The following is a 20,984-nucleotide window of genomic DNA, read 5'->3' as shown; positions in this document are numbered from 1 at the left end:
TATACATGCCATAAAATATGGCAAGTAACACCACTGCCTACTTTTCAAGTAGAGTATAATTTTTTTTATATGAAGAATTTCATTATTTCATTTTACTATAGTGCTGTACAATCAGAATGTTTGACAAGTCACTCAAGCGGAACGGCAGAACTCAAGTTTCCCAACAAGCAGCCGGGCGAGATATTTGATGCTGACACGCAGTGTAAATGGCAGTTTGGCAGCCACTCTAAACAGTGCACCATTATTTTCGGGAGGGTATGTGTTGTCGATAGCATATTATAATGTATTAATTTACCAGATTGATTTAGATTTGTGATAGGAGGAATATGGAGTCTTACTTTAGAGATATTTGATCAAGGATCAGTGTAATTGAAGTTTTGTCATGATATTGGAATGAATGACATTGTTTCAGTTACAAATAAATTTATGTATTTGTTAAAATGCCAAGGATATTTTCTTAACAAACACGTATTCTAAACAGTGAAATATTACCTGTGTGGAAAAGTAATCAATTTAAATGTTAAACACAAGTTTTGTATTATAGTGTATTTTAGCATTTGTTATCCCCTGCCAATGGTGAAAGGATATAGATTTGGTCTTTTATGTCCAGCAGTCCATCTGAAGTTGAAAATATATTATAATTCAAAAAGTATTTTAGCTAGAATCACCAAACCTCACAGTATTATGAATTAGCTGAATACATTTGCTCACATGTAGTATTATCCCCTTTGACTCAGTAAAAACAGAGTTTTTCCCCCTTGATTTGGTAAAAAAATCAGATTTGACAAGAAATACCAATTCACTGAATTTGCTTGTTTTTTTAGGATCCATGTAAAAACTTGTTTTGTCATAAGAGAGCTGGAATGTGTGAGACAAAGTTTCTGCCGGCAGCTGAGGGTACATCTTGTGGTAATGGTATGGTAGGTAGGCACCGTTTGTAAATGTTCCTTCCTGTGGTAATGGTATGGTAGATAGGCGATGTTTGTAAATGTTCTTTCCTGTGGTAAAGGTATGGTAGGTAGGCACCGTTTGTACATGTTCCTTCCTGTGTTAATAGTATGGTAGGCAGGCACTTCTTATAAATGTTCCTTCCCCTGTTAATAGTACTTTTTGTAAATGTTCCTTCCCCTGTTAATAGTATGGTAGGCAGGCCCCATTTGTAAATGTTCCTTCCTGTGTTAATAGTATGGTAGGCAGGCACTTCTTATAAATGTTCCTTCCCCTGTTAATAGTACTTTTTATAAATGTTCCTTCCCCTGTTAATAGTATGGTAGGCAGGCACCATTTGTAATATTCCTTCCTGTGTTAATAGTATGGTAGGCAGGCACTTTTTATAAATGTTCCTTCCCCTGTTAATAGTATGGTAGGCAGGCACTTTTTTATTAATGTTCCTTCCTGTGTTAATAGTATGGTAGGCAGGCGCCATTTGTAAATGTTCCTTCCTGTGTTAATAGTATGGTAGGTAGGCACCATTTGTAAATGTTCCTTCCCGTGTTAATAGTATGGTAGGCAGGCACCATTTGTAAATGTTCCTTCCTGTGTTAATAGTATGGTAGGCAGGCACCATTTGTAAATGTTCCTTCCCATGTTAATAGTATGGTAGGCAGGCACTATTTGTAAATGTTCCTTCCTGTGATTAAAGTGTGGTAGATAGGCACTGTTTGTAGATGTTCCTTCCTGTGTTAAAAGTATGGTAGGTAGGCAGCACTTGTAGATGTTCCTTCCTGTGGTAGTGGTATGGTAGGTAGGCAGCACTTGTAGATGTTCCTTCCTGTGGTAGTGGTATGGTAGGTAGGCAGCGCTTGTAGATGTTTCTTCCTATGGTAATGGTATGGTAGGTAGGCAGCACTTGTAGATTTTCCTTCATGTGGAAATCGTATGGTACGTTGGCAGCACTTGTAGATGTTCCTTCCTGTGGAAATTGTATGGTAGGTAGGCAGCACTTGTAGATGTTCCTTCCTGTGGAAATTGTATGGTAGGCAGGCACTATTTGTAAATGTTCCTTCCTGTGATTAAAGTGTGGTAGATAGGCACTGTTTGTAGATGTTCCTTCCTGTGGTAATGGTATGGTAGGTAGGCAGCACTTGTAGATGTTCCTTCCTGTGGTAATGGTATGGTAGGTAGGCAGCACTTGTAGATGTTCCTTCCTGTGGTAATGGTATGGTAGGTAGGCAGCACTTGTAGATGTTCTTCCAGTAGTAATGGTATGGTAGGTAGGCAGCACTTGTAGATGTTCCTTCCTGTGGTAATGGTATGGTAGGTAGGCAGCACTTGTAGATGTTCCTTCCTGTGGAAATGGTATGGTAGGTAGGCAGCACTTGTAGATGTTCCTTCCTGTGGTAGTGGTATGGTAGGTAGGCAACACTGGTAGATGTTCCTTCCTGTGGTAATGGTATGGTAGGTAGGCAGCACTTGTAGATGTTCCTTCCTGTGGTAGTGGTATGGTAGGTAGGCAACACTGGTAGATGTTCCTTCCTGTGGTAATAGTGTGGTAGGTAGGCAGCACTTGTAGATGTTCCTTTCTTCGGTAATGATGTGGTAGATATGCAACCTTTCTTAATGTTCCTTCCTGTGGTAATGGTATGATAGATAAGCAAAGTTTATAAATGTTCCTCCCTTTTGTTATGGTATGGTAGGTAGAAAAATTTACAGTACTTAGAATTGATACAGATCAAACGGTACATGGATAATAAACAATTTTACATTTTACTTTGATTTAAAGTTACAGTTTTAATAATTATTTCAAACATTTCATTATTTATGTAACAAGTAAACATAATTCAAGTGTTTTGTAAAGGTGTTTTGTAAAAGTTTGTTAAAGTCTCAGTATTCTAAATTTTTACACCTCGGGAATTTATTGAAATGTCCTGTATAATCCTACCTATACCTGTACAGGTACTAAATCTCAACCTGTCATTTTTCCAAAAAGAACAAACACTTTGTATCGTGTCTCACTATGTCTTGCCTATGCAATACCAGTTAATAAATTTTATCTTGTTTCAGTGGTGTCAGCAGGGTAAGTGTGTGAGGTATGGGAAGTCTGGACCAACCCCTATCAACGGCTGGTGGACAGAGTGGGGACAGTGGTCACATTGTTCAAGGTCATGTGGCGGAGGCATCAAAACACGCACAAGGGAATGTAACAATCCTAGGTATATGACAGGTTATCTAGATGAATAGCACTGATGAACAGGGAAATCTTTGTCTTCCTGTTCTGAAGCAAAACAAAAAAAGAGCTGATGCATTTCTGTTCAGTATATTTTTACATTCAAAAATGTTTTGTTTCTCATTTTTATGCCCCAGAAAGGAAGTGTTTAGACTGAATGTTAGTTCATTAGTGAGAGCTGTTCTTCCTGCCCAAGCTTCCTTGATGTCACGCCTTGGTTAAAATTTTGTGAGCAAGACTATATCTCAGTCACCATTGCATGTATTGGATAGAAGCTTCATTGAAGGCTTCCCAATCATCAAGCCTACTAAAGTAGTTAAGTTAGATAACTCTTGGTGGAATTTAATGTAAATTATGACCCTTTTTTGACTTGAAAAATTTATTAATGTTTACATGCAATTAACTATCAAGTTGATATCTCAGTAGCAACTACACATAATGGAAAGAAACTGAATTGAAGGTTTTCCTTTTTAACAGATCTACCAGACTAACCATTAGTTAGATAAATAATATAAATTTACACCCAGGTTATAGAGTAGACCTACCCACTTTTTACTGTACTCGGGTCATTCTGTATATAATTTATTTACAGGCCTCAGTATGGTGGAAAAACTTGTCAAGGTGCAGATGCCGTGCATAAAATGTGTAATCTACATGTAAGTAAATATTTCTATTTAAAGATATTTGACATTTGTGTCTATTGCATTGAAAATTGTAGTGACTCATTGTTAGTGATAGGAAGTGTGAGTATAAAAACCATAATTCTGTCTGGAATAATAATTGATTTCCTGCCACCCTCCATTTTTTGACTTTTCATAGTTTCATGCTTCCAAAGTGGACATCATGAAATTTGACATTTGAGATGAAGTGTGGAGCACAGGAACAAATTACTTGATTTTATTCACCAATCTCTCCTTTTGTATAAACTTGATTTTTCAGTTTTTTTGTTGTATAATAGATTTGAAAGTATTGATGAGCAATTTGTGGGAATTTGAAAGAATGGTGCATTGTAACAAAGAGAATGAAATCATCATTTGAAAAGCATCTCAGAATTTTTAATCCTTTTGATACTTGTTTTACTTTACACTGATGGTTTGCCGAAAATTCATAATGTCAGTATGTTTTTACCAAGGTTACTTGTATCAAATGTAATTTATAACAGTCATTTTAATATGAAGAGCATTTTTTCCGAAACATTGCGAGTAACGCATGAGTAGATGGTGCAGAGACAATGAATGCAGAGTGCAAGAATCCAAACTTTATTTCAGTATTTACTGATTTATCTCCCTTTTCCCTTTTTTTACCACCAGCAGGTACTTTAACATTAACTCAGATCTGTTTGCTCATTACTTAATTGCAGGAATGTGAGGATGGAGAGAAGAATTTCCGAGCGGTACAGTGTGAACAACTAGTGCACGAGAAATTTCGTGGCTGGAACTATAGATGGAGAACACATAGACAACGCACTGCTATAGAAGGTTATATTTTATTTGCTTGACTTACAGTTCTATTACTTTCATGCTTCTTCAGTTATGTAAGGACTATTTGTTAACTTAATCATGGTACCCGGATTTTCATTAAGTATCTGCTTGTTCCCTACAAACAACTTGCCCACCCACCGGAGTCGGATGATGAGTACAATTGACTTTGAGGCATGTTGTCAAATCATTATAGAGAACATTGACTTTGCTTGTGAATCAAGCTCGTCACAGAGAACATTGACCCTGCTCGTGGATCGAGCTGCACACACAGAACATTGACCTTGCTTTTGAATCAGACTCCTCACAGAGAACATTGACCCTGCTTTTGGATCAGACTCCTCACAGAGAACATTGACCTTGCATTTGGATCAGACTCCTCACAGAGAACATTGACCCTGCTCGTCAATTAAGCTCTTCATGGTAAACATTAACCCAGCTCGTTGATTAAGCTCTTCATTAAGAACATTGATCTTGCTTGTTGATTAAGTTCTTCATGGAGAACATTGACCCTGCTCGTCGATTAAGCTCTTCATTATGAAAATTGATCTTGCTCATTGTTTAAGCTCTGCATAGAGAACACTGACCCTGCTCGTCAATTAAGCTCTGCATGGAGAATATTGAACCTGCTCGTTGATGAAGCTGTTCACAGAGACATTGACCCAGCTCGTCGATTAAGCTCTTCACGGAGAACATTGACCCAGCTCGTTGATTAAGCTGTTCACTGAGAACATTGACCCTGCTCGTTGATTAAGCTGTTCACTGAGAACATTGACCCTGCTCGTCGATTAAGCTCTGCACGTAGAGCATTGACCCTGCTCATCAGTTAAGCTCTTCACAGATAACATTTACCCTGCTCGTTGATTAAGCTCTGCACATAGAGCATTGACCCTGCTCGTCGATTAAGCTCTTTACGGATAACATTTCACCTGCTTGTCGATTAAGCTGTTCACGGAGAACATTGACCCTGCTCGTCGATTAAGCTCTTCACGGAGAACATTTACCCTGCTTGTCGATTAAGCTGTTCACCGAGAGCATTGACCCTGCTCGTCGATTAAGTTCTTCACGGTGAACACTGACCCTGCTTGTCAATCAAGCTTTTCACGGAGATTATTGACCCTGCTCATTGATTAAGCTCTTCACAGAGAAAATTTAACCTGCTTGTCAATTAAACTCTTCACGGTGAACACTGACCCTGCTTGTCGATTAAGCTCTTCATGGAGAACATTGACTCTGCATAGAGAACATTGACCCTGCTCATCGATTAAGCTCTTCACAGAGAATGTTGACCCTGCTTGTCGATTAAGCAGTTCACAGAGACATTGACCCAGCTGGTCGATTAAGCTCTTCACGGAGAACATTGACCCTGCTCGTTGATTAAGCTGTTCACTGAGAACATTGACCCTGCTCGTCGATTTAGCTGTTCACTGAGAACATTGACCCTGCTCGTCGATTAAGCTCTGCACGTAGAGCATTGACCCTGCTCATCAATTAAGCTCTTCACGGAGAACATTTACTGTGCTCGTCGATTAAGCTGTTCACGGAGAACACTGACCCTGCTCGTCGATTAAACTGTTCACTGAGAATATTGACCCTGCTCGTCGATTAAGCTCTGCACTTAGAGCATTGACCCTGCTTGTCAATTAAGCTCGTCATGGAGAACACTAACCCTGCTTGTCGTTTAAGCCCTTCATGGGGAACATTGACCCTGCATGGAGAACATTGACCCTGCTCATCGATTAAGCTCTGCACAGAGAACAGTGACCCTGCTCATCGATTAAGCTCTTCACAGAGACATTGACCCAGCTCGTTGATTAAGCCCTTCATGGGGAACATTGACCCTGCATGGAGAACATTGACCCTGCTCATCGATTAAGCTCTGCACAGAGAACATTGACCCTGCTCATCGATTAAGCCCTTCATGGAAACATTGACCCTGCTCGTCGATTAAGCTCTTCATGGAGAACATTGACCCTGCTCGTCGATTAAGCTCTTCATGGAGAACATTGACCCTGCTCATTGATTAAGCTCTTCATTGAGATCATTGACCCTGCTAGTGGATTAAGCTCTTCATGGAGAACATTAACTTGCTTTTAGATCAAGATTCATTCATTTTGCTCCTTGATCAAGGTCTTGGCTGCTATATTATTATTTCTGTAGCTGATTATTTGCAAAGCTTTTTATAACTGCAGATGCATTACTTGTATTTTCTTTGGAATTGATGCAACCACATAATTTGCAAATTTTGTACATAACAGTTATTGTACTGTATTCAAGACTCCACCTTCCTTTTTTGAAAAATATTCAATTGCAAAATTTCAGCGGAGGACCAGTGTAAGTTGTATTGTAAAGCAGATGGTTACAATTTTTACTATGCCATGCCAAGAGAGGTAACTGATGGTACTAGATGTAATGAATATACCACTGACATCTGTGTCCAGGGAAAATGTCAGGTAAAATTGGTCATTCTTGTTTTCTGTTTTTTAAACTGAATGTTATTGAATTTTCTTCTCACTTCCATAATCAGGAACTGGCCAGTTCATTTTAAATGAAAAACAGCAAATATTTTATGACTACATTTGCTGTCTACTAGTATTTTACATTTTAAATTTTTAAAACTTAAACATAAATTTTTGGGCATGTCCCTGTATGTAAGTGATATTTCCTTTGTAACTATATCACTTACTGTGAAAGAAAATACTTTACTTCAGCATGTTGGTTGTGACCTCATAGTTAGCTCTTCAGCTAGGAAGGACAGATGTGGTGTTTGCAGGGGAGATAATTCTACTTGTAAAATTGTAGAAAACACTTTCACACAGCAACCAAGGAAAAATGGTAAATTCAATCTTTATAGTGGTTTAGGGTTTAATGGATGTAGGGAAGGCATTTGAGGTAAAAATGCTGATGATATGAGTGATTTAGTTCAAATGCAGAGATAACCTTGAAGGGTGCATCAGTGTTAGTCAGTAGGTCAAATGTCAATCTGACTAAAGTACATCTCCTATTACGCTACGCTTAGGATCTGAAGACAAGCTATTGATAGCCTCGTTCTGACGACCCTTCCGCTAGACAATCAAAGGCTTACTTACAACATTTTGCAAGCATAAAAAACCTATATTTAGCCTTGTTTTTTGATATTTACAATTTTTGTGTCGTAAAATGTCAGATAGCCGGTTAGCTCAGTTGGTAGGGCACTTGCTCTGTAAGCGAGGGGTCCCGGGTTCGAGCCCTGGACTGACTGCACATTTTTCTTATTCTTTGACATTCGAACAAGTCATCTGATTGGTTCAAGTAAAAATAGATTTGCGAAAACAAAGATAGCAATATTGGAAATCCAAAATATACAGAAGATGAATGTGAATTGGTCATCCTCAGATCTTCGTTTAGAAGATCTAGTACTTTAGTCAGATTGGTCAAATGTCAAAGTCAAATGGAAGATGATTTATGATTGATAACTAGAGAAGGCTTGGGCTTCCAAACTTCATAGGATTGCTTGTGGTCAGTAGACAGCACATATTGTATCAGAGTCAGTAGATCAAAAGTCAAGGTCACAGTGACCCCTAGACTTGAACTAGAACTTTTCTGATCAATAACTGAAAACGTCCTGAGCGTACAAATGTCTTAAGTTCACAGGATGATTTCCTGTGATCACTAAATGATCAGAATTATTTTTGGAGTCAGGGAGATTTACTAGTAGGGCAAGGTCACATTATGACCTTGAGACAGAAAATTGATTTCAATCAGTAACCCTGTGTCTGGTTCTGTCAGTTTTCACAGGATGATTTCCTTTGGTCAGTGAATGATCCCTACTGTTTTTGAGGTCAGTAGGTCAAAGGTCAAGGCCTTGAGACTGAACAGTTTGCAGTCAAATGCATTTACCTATGGTATATACTTACTGAGTAGTTTAGGAAGCATACCTGTATGTTCTTTTAAATAAATTTATGGTTTTAAAAGATAAAAATGTTGTGAGGCTTCTAAAATAGTGACCAAGGTAACTATCATGTATATGTATTGTCTCTGTTTTTCAAGTTTTTTTTTCCATTTTATGACATATTATGAGAATATTTAAAAAAAATTACTTAGCCTGTAAATCGTAGACTTTGTCTTCTTAATTCAGATATAGTTAAATTTTAATTCTTAGCTGGGTATTTTGTTTGTTGCAGCATATGTAGGAGTAGTATATTTACCTCGAGGATCAAGCAGTATTAATATAGAGGAGGCCGGGATTGCCCGCAGTAACTACCTGGCCTTACGTGACAGGCACGGAGAATACCATCTCAATGGAAACTGGAAACTTGACCCAGAGGGTGTGTACAGCATTGCAGGGACCAAGTTTATATATAGGAGACCATACAACCTTCCTGAATCTCTTGTTGCTGAAGGGCCTTTGCTGGAAGATTTGGTTTTAGAGGTATGTCTAGTTTGATAAATGTTCAGTCAAGAACATCACTTTATCTGCATATGATCAGTTGGACTTCAAGACATCACTAAGTGAATTTATAAGCAGACATCAGTTAACTACTAGCTCAGTAGGTATATGTCTGCCAGAATAGCTCAGTAGATGTGAATCAGCCTGAATAGCTTGGTAGGTGCGAGTCTGCTTGAATATTTCGCTAGATTTGAGTCTGCCTGAATATCTAGGTGTGAGTTTGCCGGAATATCTGACTAGATGTGAGTCTGCCTGAATATTTATCATGTGAGAGTCTATCTGAGCTCAATAGATGTGAGTGTCTAAATAACTTGGTTGGTGTATTTAAATAGCTCAGTAGGTGGGAGTCTGCCTGGAAAGTTAAGTAGGTGCAGGTCTACGTGGTAAGTACGTGAGGTGCAAGTCTACCTAGATATCTCAGTAGGAGTGAGTGTGCCCGAATAGTTCTGTAGGTACGAATCTGCTTGAGCTCAAAAGGTGTGAGTCTGCCTAAATAACTCAATAGGTGTGAGTCTACCTAAATAACTCAATAGGTGTGAGTCTGCCTAAATAACTCAATAGGTTTGAGTCTGCCTAAATAAATCAAAAGGTATAAGACTGCGTAAATAACTCCATAGGTGTGAGTCTGCCTTAATAATAGGTGTGAACCTGCCTAAATAAGTCAGAAAGTGTCAGTCTGCCTAGATAACTCAATAGGTGTGAATCTGCTAAATAGGTGTGAGTTTGCTTAAATAACTCAAAAGGTTTGAGTCTGCCTAAATAGCTCACTGGGAGTGAGTCTGCTAAAATTGTAGGGCTGAGTCTACCTAACTAGCTCAGTAGGTTGGAATCTACATCAATGACCTTACCTAAATAGCTCCTTAGCTACGAGTTTGCCTAAATTGCTTCGTATGTATGAGCTTGCTTTTGTAAGTCAGCCTAAATTACTCAGTAGGTGTGATTCTGCCTGAATATCTCAAAAGATGTAATTGTGCTTTATTTTGTATGTTAGTTTTGGGTTTAATGCTGTTTTTCAACAGTATTTCAGTTATGTAACGACAGGCACTTAACCAAACCCGTGTTCCTGGATTCTGTACCAGTACAAACCTGTCCTCCGCAAGTAACTGCCAACTTCCCCACATGAATCAGAGGTGGAGGGCGAATGATTTCAGACACAATGTCTTTTATCAAATCGTCTCGGAGAACATATGCCTCACCCAGGGCTCGAACTCACAACCCCGAGATCTGTAGACCTGTGCTCTCCCTATTGAACTAAGTGGGTGGGCTGTAAGTATGCCTTAATAACTAGGTGTTAGTCTAAATAGTTTGCTAAATTGCTTAGTATGTGTGAGTCTACCTAAAACCTCAATAGGTGTGAGTCTGCATTAATGGCTCAATAGTTGTGTGACTGCCTGTTGGTTTTTAATTGTAAGTTATGTTTGGCATTTCCAGCCTCTGCATTTTTGGGGTATATTATTATCAGATACAGCAGTTTTACTTGTTATTTTAGGTGTTGATTCAGTCAGAGAATCCAGGTGTCCGTTATAGTTTCACTGTACCAAGAAATCAACACTACACACCTCCATCTTTATACAACTTTACATGGAGTGTTGTACTCACAGAATGCAGCCAGCCTTGTGCAGGAGGTCAGATTTCATTTTCTGTCATATCCTTCCCTTTCTACAACCCCTTAAGAATCAGTAAAAGAGATTTTATTGCCACAAGGAGGAATTGGCTTTAGTTGGTCTTATATAGAATATATATTATATCAAGTAAGTTACGAGATGTTCCATAGAATTTTATGAGAAAGACATCAAGAATCAGATTTGAATGAAGAAGTCTTTTACCAGTGAGAAACAACAAACCTGAGAAATGGTATCTCACTTGCAGCTGTATTTTAGGTGGAAATTTTTGTCATGTAGTTTGAAAAAAAAAAATTATTTCATGATTTCTTGAATGAGGCACACCTAGCAGTGTCAACAAATTATTCACTAAGGTTCGCTCCATCCAGATGTTTTCTGCTGTAGAGGTTGTTAGAAATGCTTTTATATCAATAGATGTTTGATAGCAATTAATGAAGATTTTCAGACATGCATGTTCAAACCTAGACATTTTCATGATAACATATTGTATATATAGCATTGTTTTTTTGCCCCCCTTGGAAGAAGGTGTGGTATATTGTTTTGCAGATGTTGGTGTTGGTCCGTAGACCAATCGGTTTCCGGATGATAACTTAAGAACGCTTAGGCCTAGGATCATGAAAGTTCATTGGGAGGTTGGTCATGACCAGCGGATGACCCCTATTGATTTTGAGGTCAGTTGCTCAAAGGTCAAGGTCACATTGACCCCGAACAATAAACAGTTTCCAGACTATAAATTGAGAACGCTTGGGCCTAGGATCATCAAACTTAATACCGATGTTGATCTTTACCAGCAGATGACCCCTATTGATTTTGAGGTCAGTAGGTCAAAGGTCAAGGTCACAGTGACCTGGAACATTTCAACATTGTCTGGAAGATAACTCAAGAATGCTTAGGCCTAGCATCATGAAAGCTGATAGGGAGGTTGGTCTTGACCGGCAGATGACCCCTATTGATTTTGAGGTCAGTAGGTCAAAGGTCAAGGTCACATTGACCCAGAACAGTAGAACTTTTTTTTTGCCAAACAACTAGAGAAAGCTTTGGTCTAAGATTACATTTGATATGGAGGTCCTTTATGACTGGTAAATGACCCATATTTTTGAGGTCTGTATGTCAAACATCCAGTGCACAGTGACCAAATAATTTTTGTTCCTTTTGCATTTAACTGAATGCATCAAGGGGGGAATTTCATGTTCTACAAGCTCTTGTTTTTATAAACATCATTAACAGATATCAAATCAATAGGTTATGTTGCAGTTCAGAAAATAAGTGCATTTTGGATAGGGGATGGCAATACTTCATTCAAATGTTATTCGAACTCTTGAATAATTACAAAATGTCCTTCATTGTTTGACAGGTGAACAGATTGTAACTGCTCATTGTCATAGAGGCAAAGGAGAGGAAGTTGACCCAGCTTATTGTTCCATAGACCAGAAGCCAGGAACTGGAACTTATGCATGTAATACTCAGCCATGTCGACCAAGGTAAGCTGGTTAAAGTATTGTTCTTCATTTTCAGCTAACAGATGATTATGTGTTTTAGCTCAGCTGAGCAATGTTTAGGTGAGTCTAGGTGATCGCTTGATGTCCAGCATTAGGTTTCTGTTTTCTGTCTGTCTGTTAATATTTAGCATGTGTATGTGATAAGGGCTGTATTTTTCAACTGATCCTCATGAAATTTGGCCAGAATGATTGCCTTGATGAAATCTAGGTCATCTTTGAATATGGGTCATCTGGGGTCAGTAACTAGGTCGGAAGGTCAAATTGAAGAAAAACATTGTGTATGCGATAGAGACTGTATTTTTTTATTGATCTTTGTGAAATTTGGTCAGAATGATTGTCCAGATAAAATCTAGGTCAGTTCTGAATGTGGATCATCTTGTGTACACAATAGGGGCTGCATTTTGCTCTGGATATTCATAAAATTTGACCAGAATGTTTGTCTTGATGAAATCTAGGTCGAGTTTGAATAGGGGTCATCTTGAGTCAAAAGCTAGGTCACTCAGTAAAATCAAAGAAAAACTTTGTGAATGCATAAGGGTTACATTTTAGCCAGGATGTTCGTGAAAAATTATCTTTATGTTTGCTTAGGTGATAATTTAGGCCAAGTTCAAATATGGGTCGTGTTGGGTCAAAAACTAGGTCACCTGGTCAGGTCAGAGAATAACCTTGTGTATGCAATATGGGCTGCAATTTTCAGTGGATCTTCATGAAATTTGATCAGAATGTTTGTTTTTAGCTCGACTATTCGAAGAATAGTCTAGCTATTCTACTCACCCTGGCGTCGGCGTGGGCGTCACACCTTGGTTAAGTTTTTGCATGCAAGTACATACAGCCATCAATTAAAGGCATATAGCTTTGAAACTTATTTTTTCTTTTTCTAGGTCAATTACCAACCTCTCTGGGTCAAGTCCTATAACTCTGACATGTATTTTGAGCAAATTATGCCCCCTTTTGGACTTAGAAAATTTTGGTTAAAGTTTTACATGCAAGTTACTATCTCCAAAACTAATGCAGATATTGATTTGAAACTTCACATGTGTCTTCGGGGTTATAAAACTAGTTGATAGCAGCAAGTCGCATAACTCTGACCTTCATTTTGGCTAAATTATGCCCCCTTTTGGACTTAGAAAATTCTGGTTAAAGTTTTGCGTGCAAGTACATACAGCTATTTCTAAAATGCATATAGATTTGAAACTTATTTTTTCTTTTTCTAGATCAATTACCAACCTCACTGGGTCAAGTCCCATAACTCTGGCATATATTTTGGGCAAATTATGCCCCCTTTTGGACTTAGAAAATTTTGGTTAAAGTTTTACATGCAAGTTACTATCTCCAAAACTAATGCAGATATTGATTTGAAACTTCACATGTGTCTTCGGGGTTATAAAACTAGTTAATAGCAGCACATTCTATAACTCTGACCTTCATTTTGGCCAAATTATGCCCCCTTTTGGACTTAGCAAATTCTGGTTAAAGTTTTGCGTGCAAGTACATACAGCTATTTTTAAAAGGCATATAGATTTGAAACTTATTTTTTCTTTTTCTAGATCAATTACCAACCTCACTGGGTCAAGTCCCATAACTCTGGCATGTAGTTTGAGCAAATTATGCCCCCTTTTGGACTTAGAAAATTTTGGTTAAAGTTTTACATGCAAGTTACTATCTCCAAAACTAATGCAGATATTGATTTGAAACTTCACATGTGTTTTCGGGATTATAAAACTAGTTGATAGCAGCAAGTCCCATAACTCTGACCTTCATTTTGGCCAAATTATGCCCCCTTTTGGACTTAGCAAATTCTGGTTAAAGTTTTGCGTGCAAGTACATACAGTTATTACTAAAAGGCATATAGATTTGAAACTTATTTTTTCTTTTTCTAGATCAATTACCAACCTCACTGGGTCAAGTCCCATAACTCTGGCATGTATTTTGGGCAAATTATGCCCCCTTTTGGACTTAGAAAATTTTGGTTAAAGTTTTACATGCGAGTGTCTATCTCCAGAACTAATGCAGATATTGAATTGAAACTTCACATGTGCCTTCGGGGTTATAAAACTAGTTGATAGCAGCAAGTCCCATAACTGATATGCATTTTGGTCAAATTATGCCCCCTTTTGAACTTAAAACTCTTTTGATATTTAACCTTTTTGGGTAATATTTTCCTGCTTCTGGGACAATATTTCGAATAGTCGAGCTTGGCTGTCTTACGGACAGTTCTTGTTATGGGTCCAGTTTAAATAGGGTCATCTTGGGTCAAGAACTAGGTTACCCAGTAAAATCAAAGAAAAACTTTGTGAATGCAATAGTGGCTACATTTTAGGCAGGATGTTCATGAAATTAGATGAAAATGTTTGCTTTGATCAAATTTAGGTCAAGAACAAATATGGGTCATGTTGGGTCAAAAACTAGGTCACCTGGTCAAATCAAAGAAATACCTTACCCAGGGCTTCGGAAATTTGCCGGTTTGTCGGTTTTGGACCGATTTTTGACTTTTCAGACCGATTCGTGAAGTGAAAAAACGAAAAAAATCGGTCCCGTAAAAATGGAGAAAAGTATAAATTTCGGTCTGATATCTCAATACACGATCACCTGCCAAGTACGAAATTGTTGGTCGCACCTTCAGATAATCAGTAAACGTGTCAATCGGTCTGATTGTCACTTTGATAATCGGTCCGTAATTAGCACGTGACGCAATCAGTGCTCGCGCGGCACATCCTTTAATGTTTGCAGACAGCCGACTGCGGTGTATTAAACATTTTTGACTGGTTTCCTAACGTTTCTGACTGGATCCAAATCATTTCGACGGGGATCCACATCTTTTATTTAGAATCCGACGGATGGTTTATTTCAAAAGGCTATGTTTGATCACGGTAACAAACAAATGGTCGCTGCATTTAATCAAAGAGCTATAATTGTACATTATAGGTCTTTGATTTAATGAGACATCACACGGAAAACCGAAAAAAATAATTTTTATAATTACTTGATTTGTAAAAAATTACATGATTCATTTGTTGGAGTTCCAGTTGAAACAAATGCAGAAAATCGTCTTTGCAACCCGATTGTACAAAAAAAAAAAAAAAAAATGGACGGGCAACCACGAATGATAAAGAAAACCGGAGTGGCACTGTTTATCAAATCGGTCTTTTAAAAAACGTTTCAAAATGAAATTTTGTTTACATCAGAAGAGAACATATAACTTTATAAAATGTAGTTGCTTATTGAAGTACAACGTAAGTGAAATGAAATATCCGTGGCCAACCCGCGTGACGTTTTGGTACTATACATGCGGGAAATTCGATCTCGGCGTTCAAATAACGTACACATTTGGTCCGCGGCAGAGAATTCTTTAAATACTGAGGCTGTTTAGCAGAAAATATGTGTCGTGTAACTCACTTTGACGCATTGTATTTTATAGAATTCCGTCAAAGAATGAGGAAACATCACAAAGTATCTGCCGTGTATACGGTATCGAAGTCACTTGCGTTGGCTTTTAGACTAGTTACGCACACGGTGTCAATGCATCGTATTATCTCGGAAAAACATCGAAATTTAAACAAAGTAACGATCACACATAACACTGATAACTGTCTTCATTGTATGGTAACGAGCGGTGACTGGTAACTCAGTTTTAATGCATGACATGCTTATTTCTTTACCCTATCACGTTTTACAAAAGGCAGTGGCTAGGGTTACGGTACCGTAATTCTAGCCTCTGATTCTAGAATTACGGGAGTTCCGTATTTCTAGACAACCCTATGAGAATAGGCTAGGATCACGGAAGTATTTAAGAGGAGTCAAATATATATGTTAGGACATGCATAAATGATGTTGTTAACTTAATTGTTTCACTTAAAATAGCGATTTTTCATGTCTGCCATATTATTTCGTGTTATCAATCCGCCATTTTGGGTTAGTAAAATATAGGTGGACAGTTATTCATGCGCTGTTGATGAATGATTATGAATGATAAAAGGCAAAATATTCTTAATGAAAATAGTAATGTTTCAATGTTTACATAATTGTCCAACTATATCCGGGCAACATCACGAGGAGTGCTCAGTTCAATTGGCCCATTTCTTTTACTTTTCAATTTCCATAAAAAATAATTGTTCTTTTTTTTTTAAAAAAAAATATTGTTGTAATTTTGTTTTTGTTTAGAGTACGTTATTATTTCATAGTCATGATTATGCAATTTTTTCCTTTCATTTTTAATTGTTTTTCTCTATTTTGTTTTCTTTTCTCTTTCTTCTTTTACTAACCCATAATACGACAGACATGAAAAATCGCTATTTTAAATGAAACAATTAAGTTAACAACATCATTTATGCATGTCCTAACATATATATGATTCCTCTTAAATACTTCCGCAATCCTAGCCTATTCTCATAGGGTTGTCTAGAAATACGGAACTTCCGTAATCCTAGAATCGGAGGCTAGGATTACGGTACCGTAACCCTAGCCACTGCCTTTACAAAATATGTAACATTGGGAATGTGGTGGGTGGGGTAGCGCCCATGTCAGGATTTTCGTTTCGGACCGATTGAGTTATCAAAATTTCCGGAGCCCTGACCTTACCTATGCAAAGGGGTCACATTTTAAGCAGGATATTCATTAAATTTGATCAAGCTGTGCTCAGGAGAGCCACCTAGGACCATTTGGTCCTCTTGTTCCATATGTCCATATTTTTACAAGAAGTGTGCAAAATACGAAATGTATGTAGACCTACATAAGTTTTCACAATATTTTCATCTTTGAGAATTTTTGTCTTAAGATTGTCAGCAGAGGTCAGCACAGAGATTGTAATACCCGTGGTGGTGACAGCAGTGACATGTGTAGACATCTAAAATTTTCAACACGCTCATATCTCAGTTATTACACATCACAACTTATAGCTTTGTCATGCAGTATTTTTCCCATGATAGTCCCAAATGAACATTGGTTCATAACACTTTGTTTTCATGTTGATGAATTTATGACCTTTTACAATCTCTTCAACAAAATTTTGTTTTTATCTTACTAGTAGTATCTACACATCACAGCTAAACAAAAATTCACCAACTTCCTCATCTTAACACCACCTGAGTGATGGCATGGGTCCCATCAACTTGCTTTCATTTTGATTAAAGTATGGTCATTTTGTACTTAGACACATTTTTCCTGTGATTGGCAGTTAGTTTCTAAATGATTACCCATGATAAGTAATAACCTTGCACTTGATTTATAATTGTGGTCATAATTCCAATACTAGTAGTATGAATAGGTTTCATAACTCTTTGATTAACTCTTGATGTGATTTTGTTAAAATTATCTTTTTATGCCTCGACTTCTTTAATATAAATTTGATTTCAAGCTTCTGTTGTTTGTTTTTGTCTCTCTTGGGTATATTATTTTGATATTCTCCCTTGTAGTGAGGTCAAAGATAGAATATAGAGATGCTGTTCATACTTAAATGTCTATCTGTCTGCACTCCCCACCAGGACCCATTCTCATTCAGCTCTCTTTTCCCCTTGTTTTACTTTTAAGTGCCAATGTTTCCTGAAATTGTAGTGTCAGAATCTGCTCCACTCCCATATTACTTCTCATCTTCACCAACCTAAACACAGCAGCTTTGCCCCACATTTGCAAATTGTTGAATTGATCCTCACCAACCCCAGCCTAGCAACTTTCACCCATCTTTGAAGTTAGTAGATTGATATTGTCTCTTAGTATTCTGTAATCTGGCTCCCACCTCTCTCCACTTCTCACAACGTAACTTCACTCCCCTCCCCCCCCCCCACACACATACACAGTTAGTATTTAGTATTCCATCAACCGGTCTGTCCCACTTACATTTAAATTACTCTCAAATAACACCCCCCCCCCCCCACACCCCCACAACACCCTGCGTCCTTGAGGCATCCAAACATGCTTAATATTCAAACCATATTTTATTGTTTACACTATTTATTAATTGGGTATGTAGATGGTTGGCAGAACCATGGAGTAGTTGTCATAAACCATGTGGGGGAGGTCACCAGAAACGCAGGGTATATTGTGTACAGAAATTGTCAAAGACAGAAGAACGTAGAGTTCCGAGAAAATACTGCAATACCAAGGAAAAGCCAGTGAGAAAGAGAGAATGTAACACACATGAATGCCCACCAGTCTGGTACAAAAGCCCATGGTCACAGGTAGTTATGTCTTTTATTTGATATAAATCATTGAAGTAGTTTTGGTCTCTCTGGTTAGCTCAGAAAAGATAATACTGAGTTTTGTCAGTGAACATGTATTGAGTTTGATCAGCCTTAAGGGTAAAATGTTCTTCCCGGTGTTATTTATAACTACGAGTATTTAATAATTTAGTATATCGATCTGCATCTTTTCTATGATAAGGAATGTGTTCAGTTAATGGCATTTACATACAGTATAATTTTGGTTAGTGTCATGTCCAAAGACCACACTCTTCATTACAAGTACATTTTTGTTCCCAATAAGGAAGTGTACCTGTATCAACAACTAACAGTTTACATAATCTATGCTTTTGAGCTATGTTTACGTACGAAAAATGCTGTATCGGTTAACGTAAATACGTAATCACGCACAGATTGTCAAGTGTCATTGTAGGTCCACTACCTTAAACATGATCTTAAATGAATAATCCTCTTCAGAGCCTCATTACAGCAAACATTTATATGTTATACATATATGTTTGAACGTCTTGTGATATTTGCAAGGTGCTTAAGTTAAAGAATTTATCTGCATTAGGATCTTTTATGAAAAAATAGCATTGCACATGAAATGAGCAAATTAACTTGGCAAAAACTGGTAAAAACACACTCAGTGTTCTTAGGTTCATAAAGTAAGAGCTGTATTTGATTTTAGATTATTAACTAATCCTACCCTGAAACTATGCCTTTAGGCATTCATGCTGTACAGACAAGTTGAATGATTATATAGATTCTTTTGAAACAAATTGACGTAATGTTTTCAGTGTTCAGCCAGTTGTGGTAAAGGGTTAAGGTCAAGGACAGTGGTGTGTCGCAGCAAGACGTTAGAAGGTCAGGTAGTGCAGCCTGATTCCATGTGTGCAGGGGTACCCCGGCCTGTGTCTCAGAAAGGCTGTAGACGTAGACGATGCCCAGACCCAACAGCTAAATGGGCCAACACTGCATGGAGTGAGGTATGTCTAGAGCTTTTCTTGCCTATGAGAGAAAGAGAGAGAATTTTTGTTATTCTGAATAGGAACTTGAATGTCTATTTAAAACAATGTCTTTCATGCGTAACATTCAGAATTTTAATTCTTTCTAAATTCAGTTATTTTGAGCTGATCTTTCATGTAGTGACAAGGTGAGCTTTTATGATTGCCCTTTGTCCATCTGTTGTCCATCTGTCCACAATTTCTTATGAACAAGATAGAGAACACATTTTCAAAAACTGGCCAGATCCCATCATTGGTTCCATAGTTACGGCCCCTTAAAGAGCCACAATTTGCTATTTTGACTTTTTCAGCCATATAGACTTCATTTATAGACTATCTTCATGAAACATGGTCAGAATGTTTATCTTGATGATTCATAAGCAGAGTTAGAAACTTGGTCATGTGGGGTCAAAAGCTAGGTCACCCGTTCAAATCAAAGCAAAAGCTTGTCAACACTCTAGAGGTCATATTTATGACCCTAACTTCATGAAACTTGGTCAGAATGTTTATCTTAATGATTCCTAGGCCAAGTTGGATACTGGGTCATTTGGAGTCAAAAACTAGGCCACCACTCAAATCAAAATGAAAGCTTGTTGTCTCTGTAGAGGCCACATTTATGAAACTGTCTTCTTGAAACTTGGTCAGAATGTTTATCTTGATGATTCCAAGGCCAAGTTTAACAGGTGAGCAATATAGGGTTATCATGACGCTCTTGTTGTATTTCACTTACAGTGCTCAAGAACGTGTGATGTGGGAACCCGCAGTCGAGCTGTGAAATGTATGAGGAAAACAGACTCCGGAACTGTTATTATTACGAAGGAGAAACGTTGTAAACATCTTGATAAACCAAAAATAACACTGGTAGAGGCTTGTCTAGTACAAAAATGTCCTGAGTTGCCAGAATGGTATTCATCTCCTTGGTCCACAGTAAGTATTACTTAGTTTGAAAGTTGTAAAATGTTTTGTGTGCTATTTCAGTGGTGTAACTTTTATTCTATGATAGAAGAACTTGATCCTTGGTAATGCCATTTAGGCATACTAACATAAGTACAAGAATGAATTTCTGCTGAAGTGTCAGATGTGTGTGTATGATATATTCACAGTAATTCACAGTTCTTGATACAGTGCAATTCTCTTAAGCCTCCGAAGTCATTGATACAGTGCAAATCTCAAAAAGGCTCCTAAGTCAATGATACTGTCATTTCTGACAACTTTTAATTAAAAGAATGAGAGATTGCCACCTTATATATAAAATACTACTAAATGTCATCCTTTAGAAAAATGGGTTCTCTTCTACTTTCAGTGTTCAGTTTCCTGTGGAAGTGGGAAGCAGACGCGACTGGTTCACTGTATGCATCAGAAGTATAGGAAGCTTGCCACTAACTGTGACCAGTCTGTCAAGCCTCTAGACACACAGACTTGTTTTGAAAGAAAATGTTTGGATCCAGGTAAGATTTGAAAGCCAGTAAGATTTGGTTGAAATGTTTGAATCTTGAAAGAAAGTGTTTTTATCCATGTAGGATTTAAAAGTAAATATTTGTTTCCAAGTAAAATTTGAGAGAAAACATTAAGATCCAATTAAATTTTGTCACAATTTTACAAGGAATGCT

The 20,984-nt window shown here is 37.7% G+C and overlaps 1 protein-coding gene across 1 annotated transcript in view; it reads left to right on the top strand.

Moving 5' to 3' along the window:
- The window catches only part of LOC123549083 (A disintegrin and metalloproteinase with thrombospondin motifs 18-like), a 106,226-nt gene that overhangs the window by 82,646 nt on the left and 2,596 nt on the right, over positions 1 to 20,984 (top strand). Inside the window, exons 10-23 of the mRNA XM_053546759.1 lie at positions 102 to 255; positions 825 to 920; positions 3,004 to 3,152; positions 3,759 to 3,822; positions 4,527 to 4,644; positions 6,967 to 7,097; positions 7,356 to 7,479; positions 8,808 to 9,055; positions 10,563 to 10,698; positions 12,050 to 12,176; positions 18,160 to 18,367; positions 19,168 to 19,356; positions 20,107 to 20,301; positions 20,678 to 20,822. Coding sequence (XP_053402734.1) covers positions 102 to 255; positions 825 to 920; positions 3,004 to 3,152; positions 3,759 to 3,822; positions 4,527 to 4,644; positions 6,967 to 7,097; positions 7,356 to 7,479; positions 8,808 to 9,055; positions 10,563 to 10,698; positions 12,050 to 12,176; positions 18,160 to 18,367; positions 19,168 to 19,356; positions 20,107 to 20,301; positions 20,678 to 20,822 — 2,084 coding nt within the window. The remainder of the gene's footprint in view (positions 1 to 101; positions 256 to 824; positions 921 to 3,003; positions 3,153 to 3,758; positions 3,823 to 4,526; positions 4,645 to 6,966; positions 7,098 to 7,355; positions 7,480 to 8,807; positions 9,056 to 10,562; positions 10,699 to 12,049; positions 12,177 to 18,159; positions 18,368 to 19,167; positions 19,357 to 20,106; positions 20,302 to 20,677; positions 20,823 to 20,984) is intronic.

The sequence above is a fragment of the Mercenaria mercenaria genome, chromosome 6, assembly GCF_021730395.1.
Source record: "Mercenaria mercenaria strain notata chromosome 6, MADL_Memer_1, whole genome shotgun sequence".
NCBI classification, from domain to species: Eukaryota; Metazoa; Mollusca; class Bivalvia; order Venerida; family Veneridae; genus Mercenaria; species Mercenaria mercenaria.
This window is presented reverse-complemented; position numbering and strand designations above follow the sequence as displayed.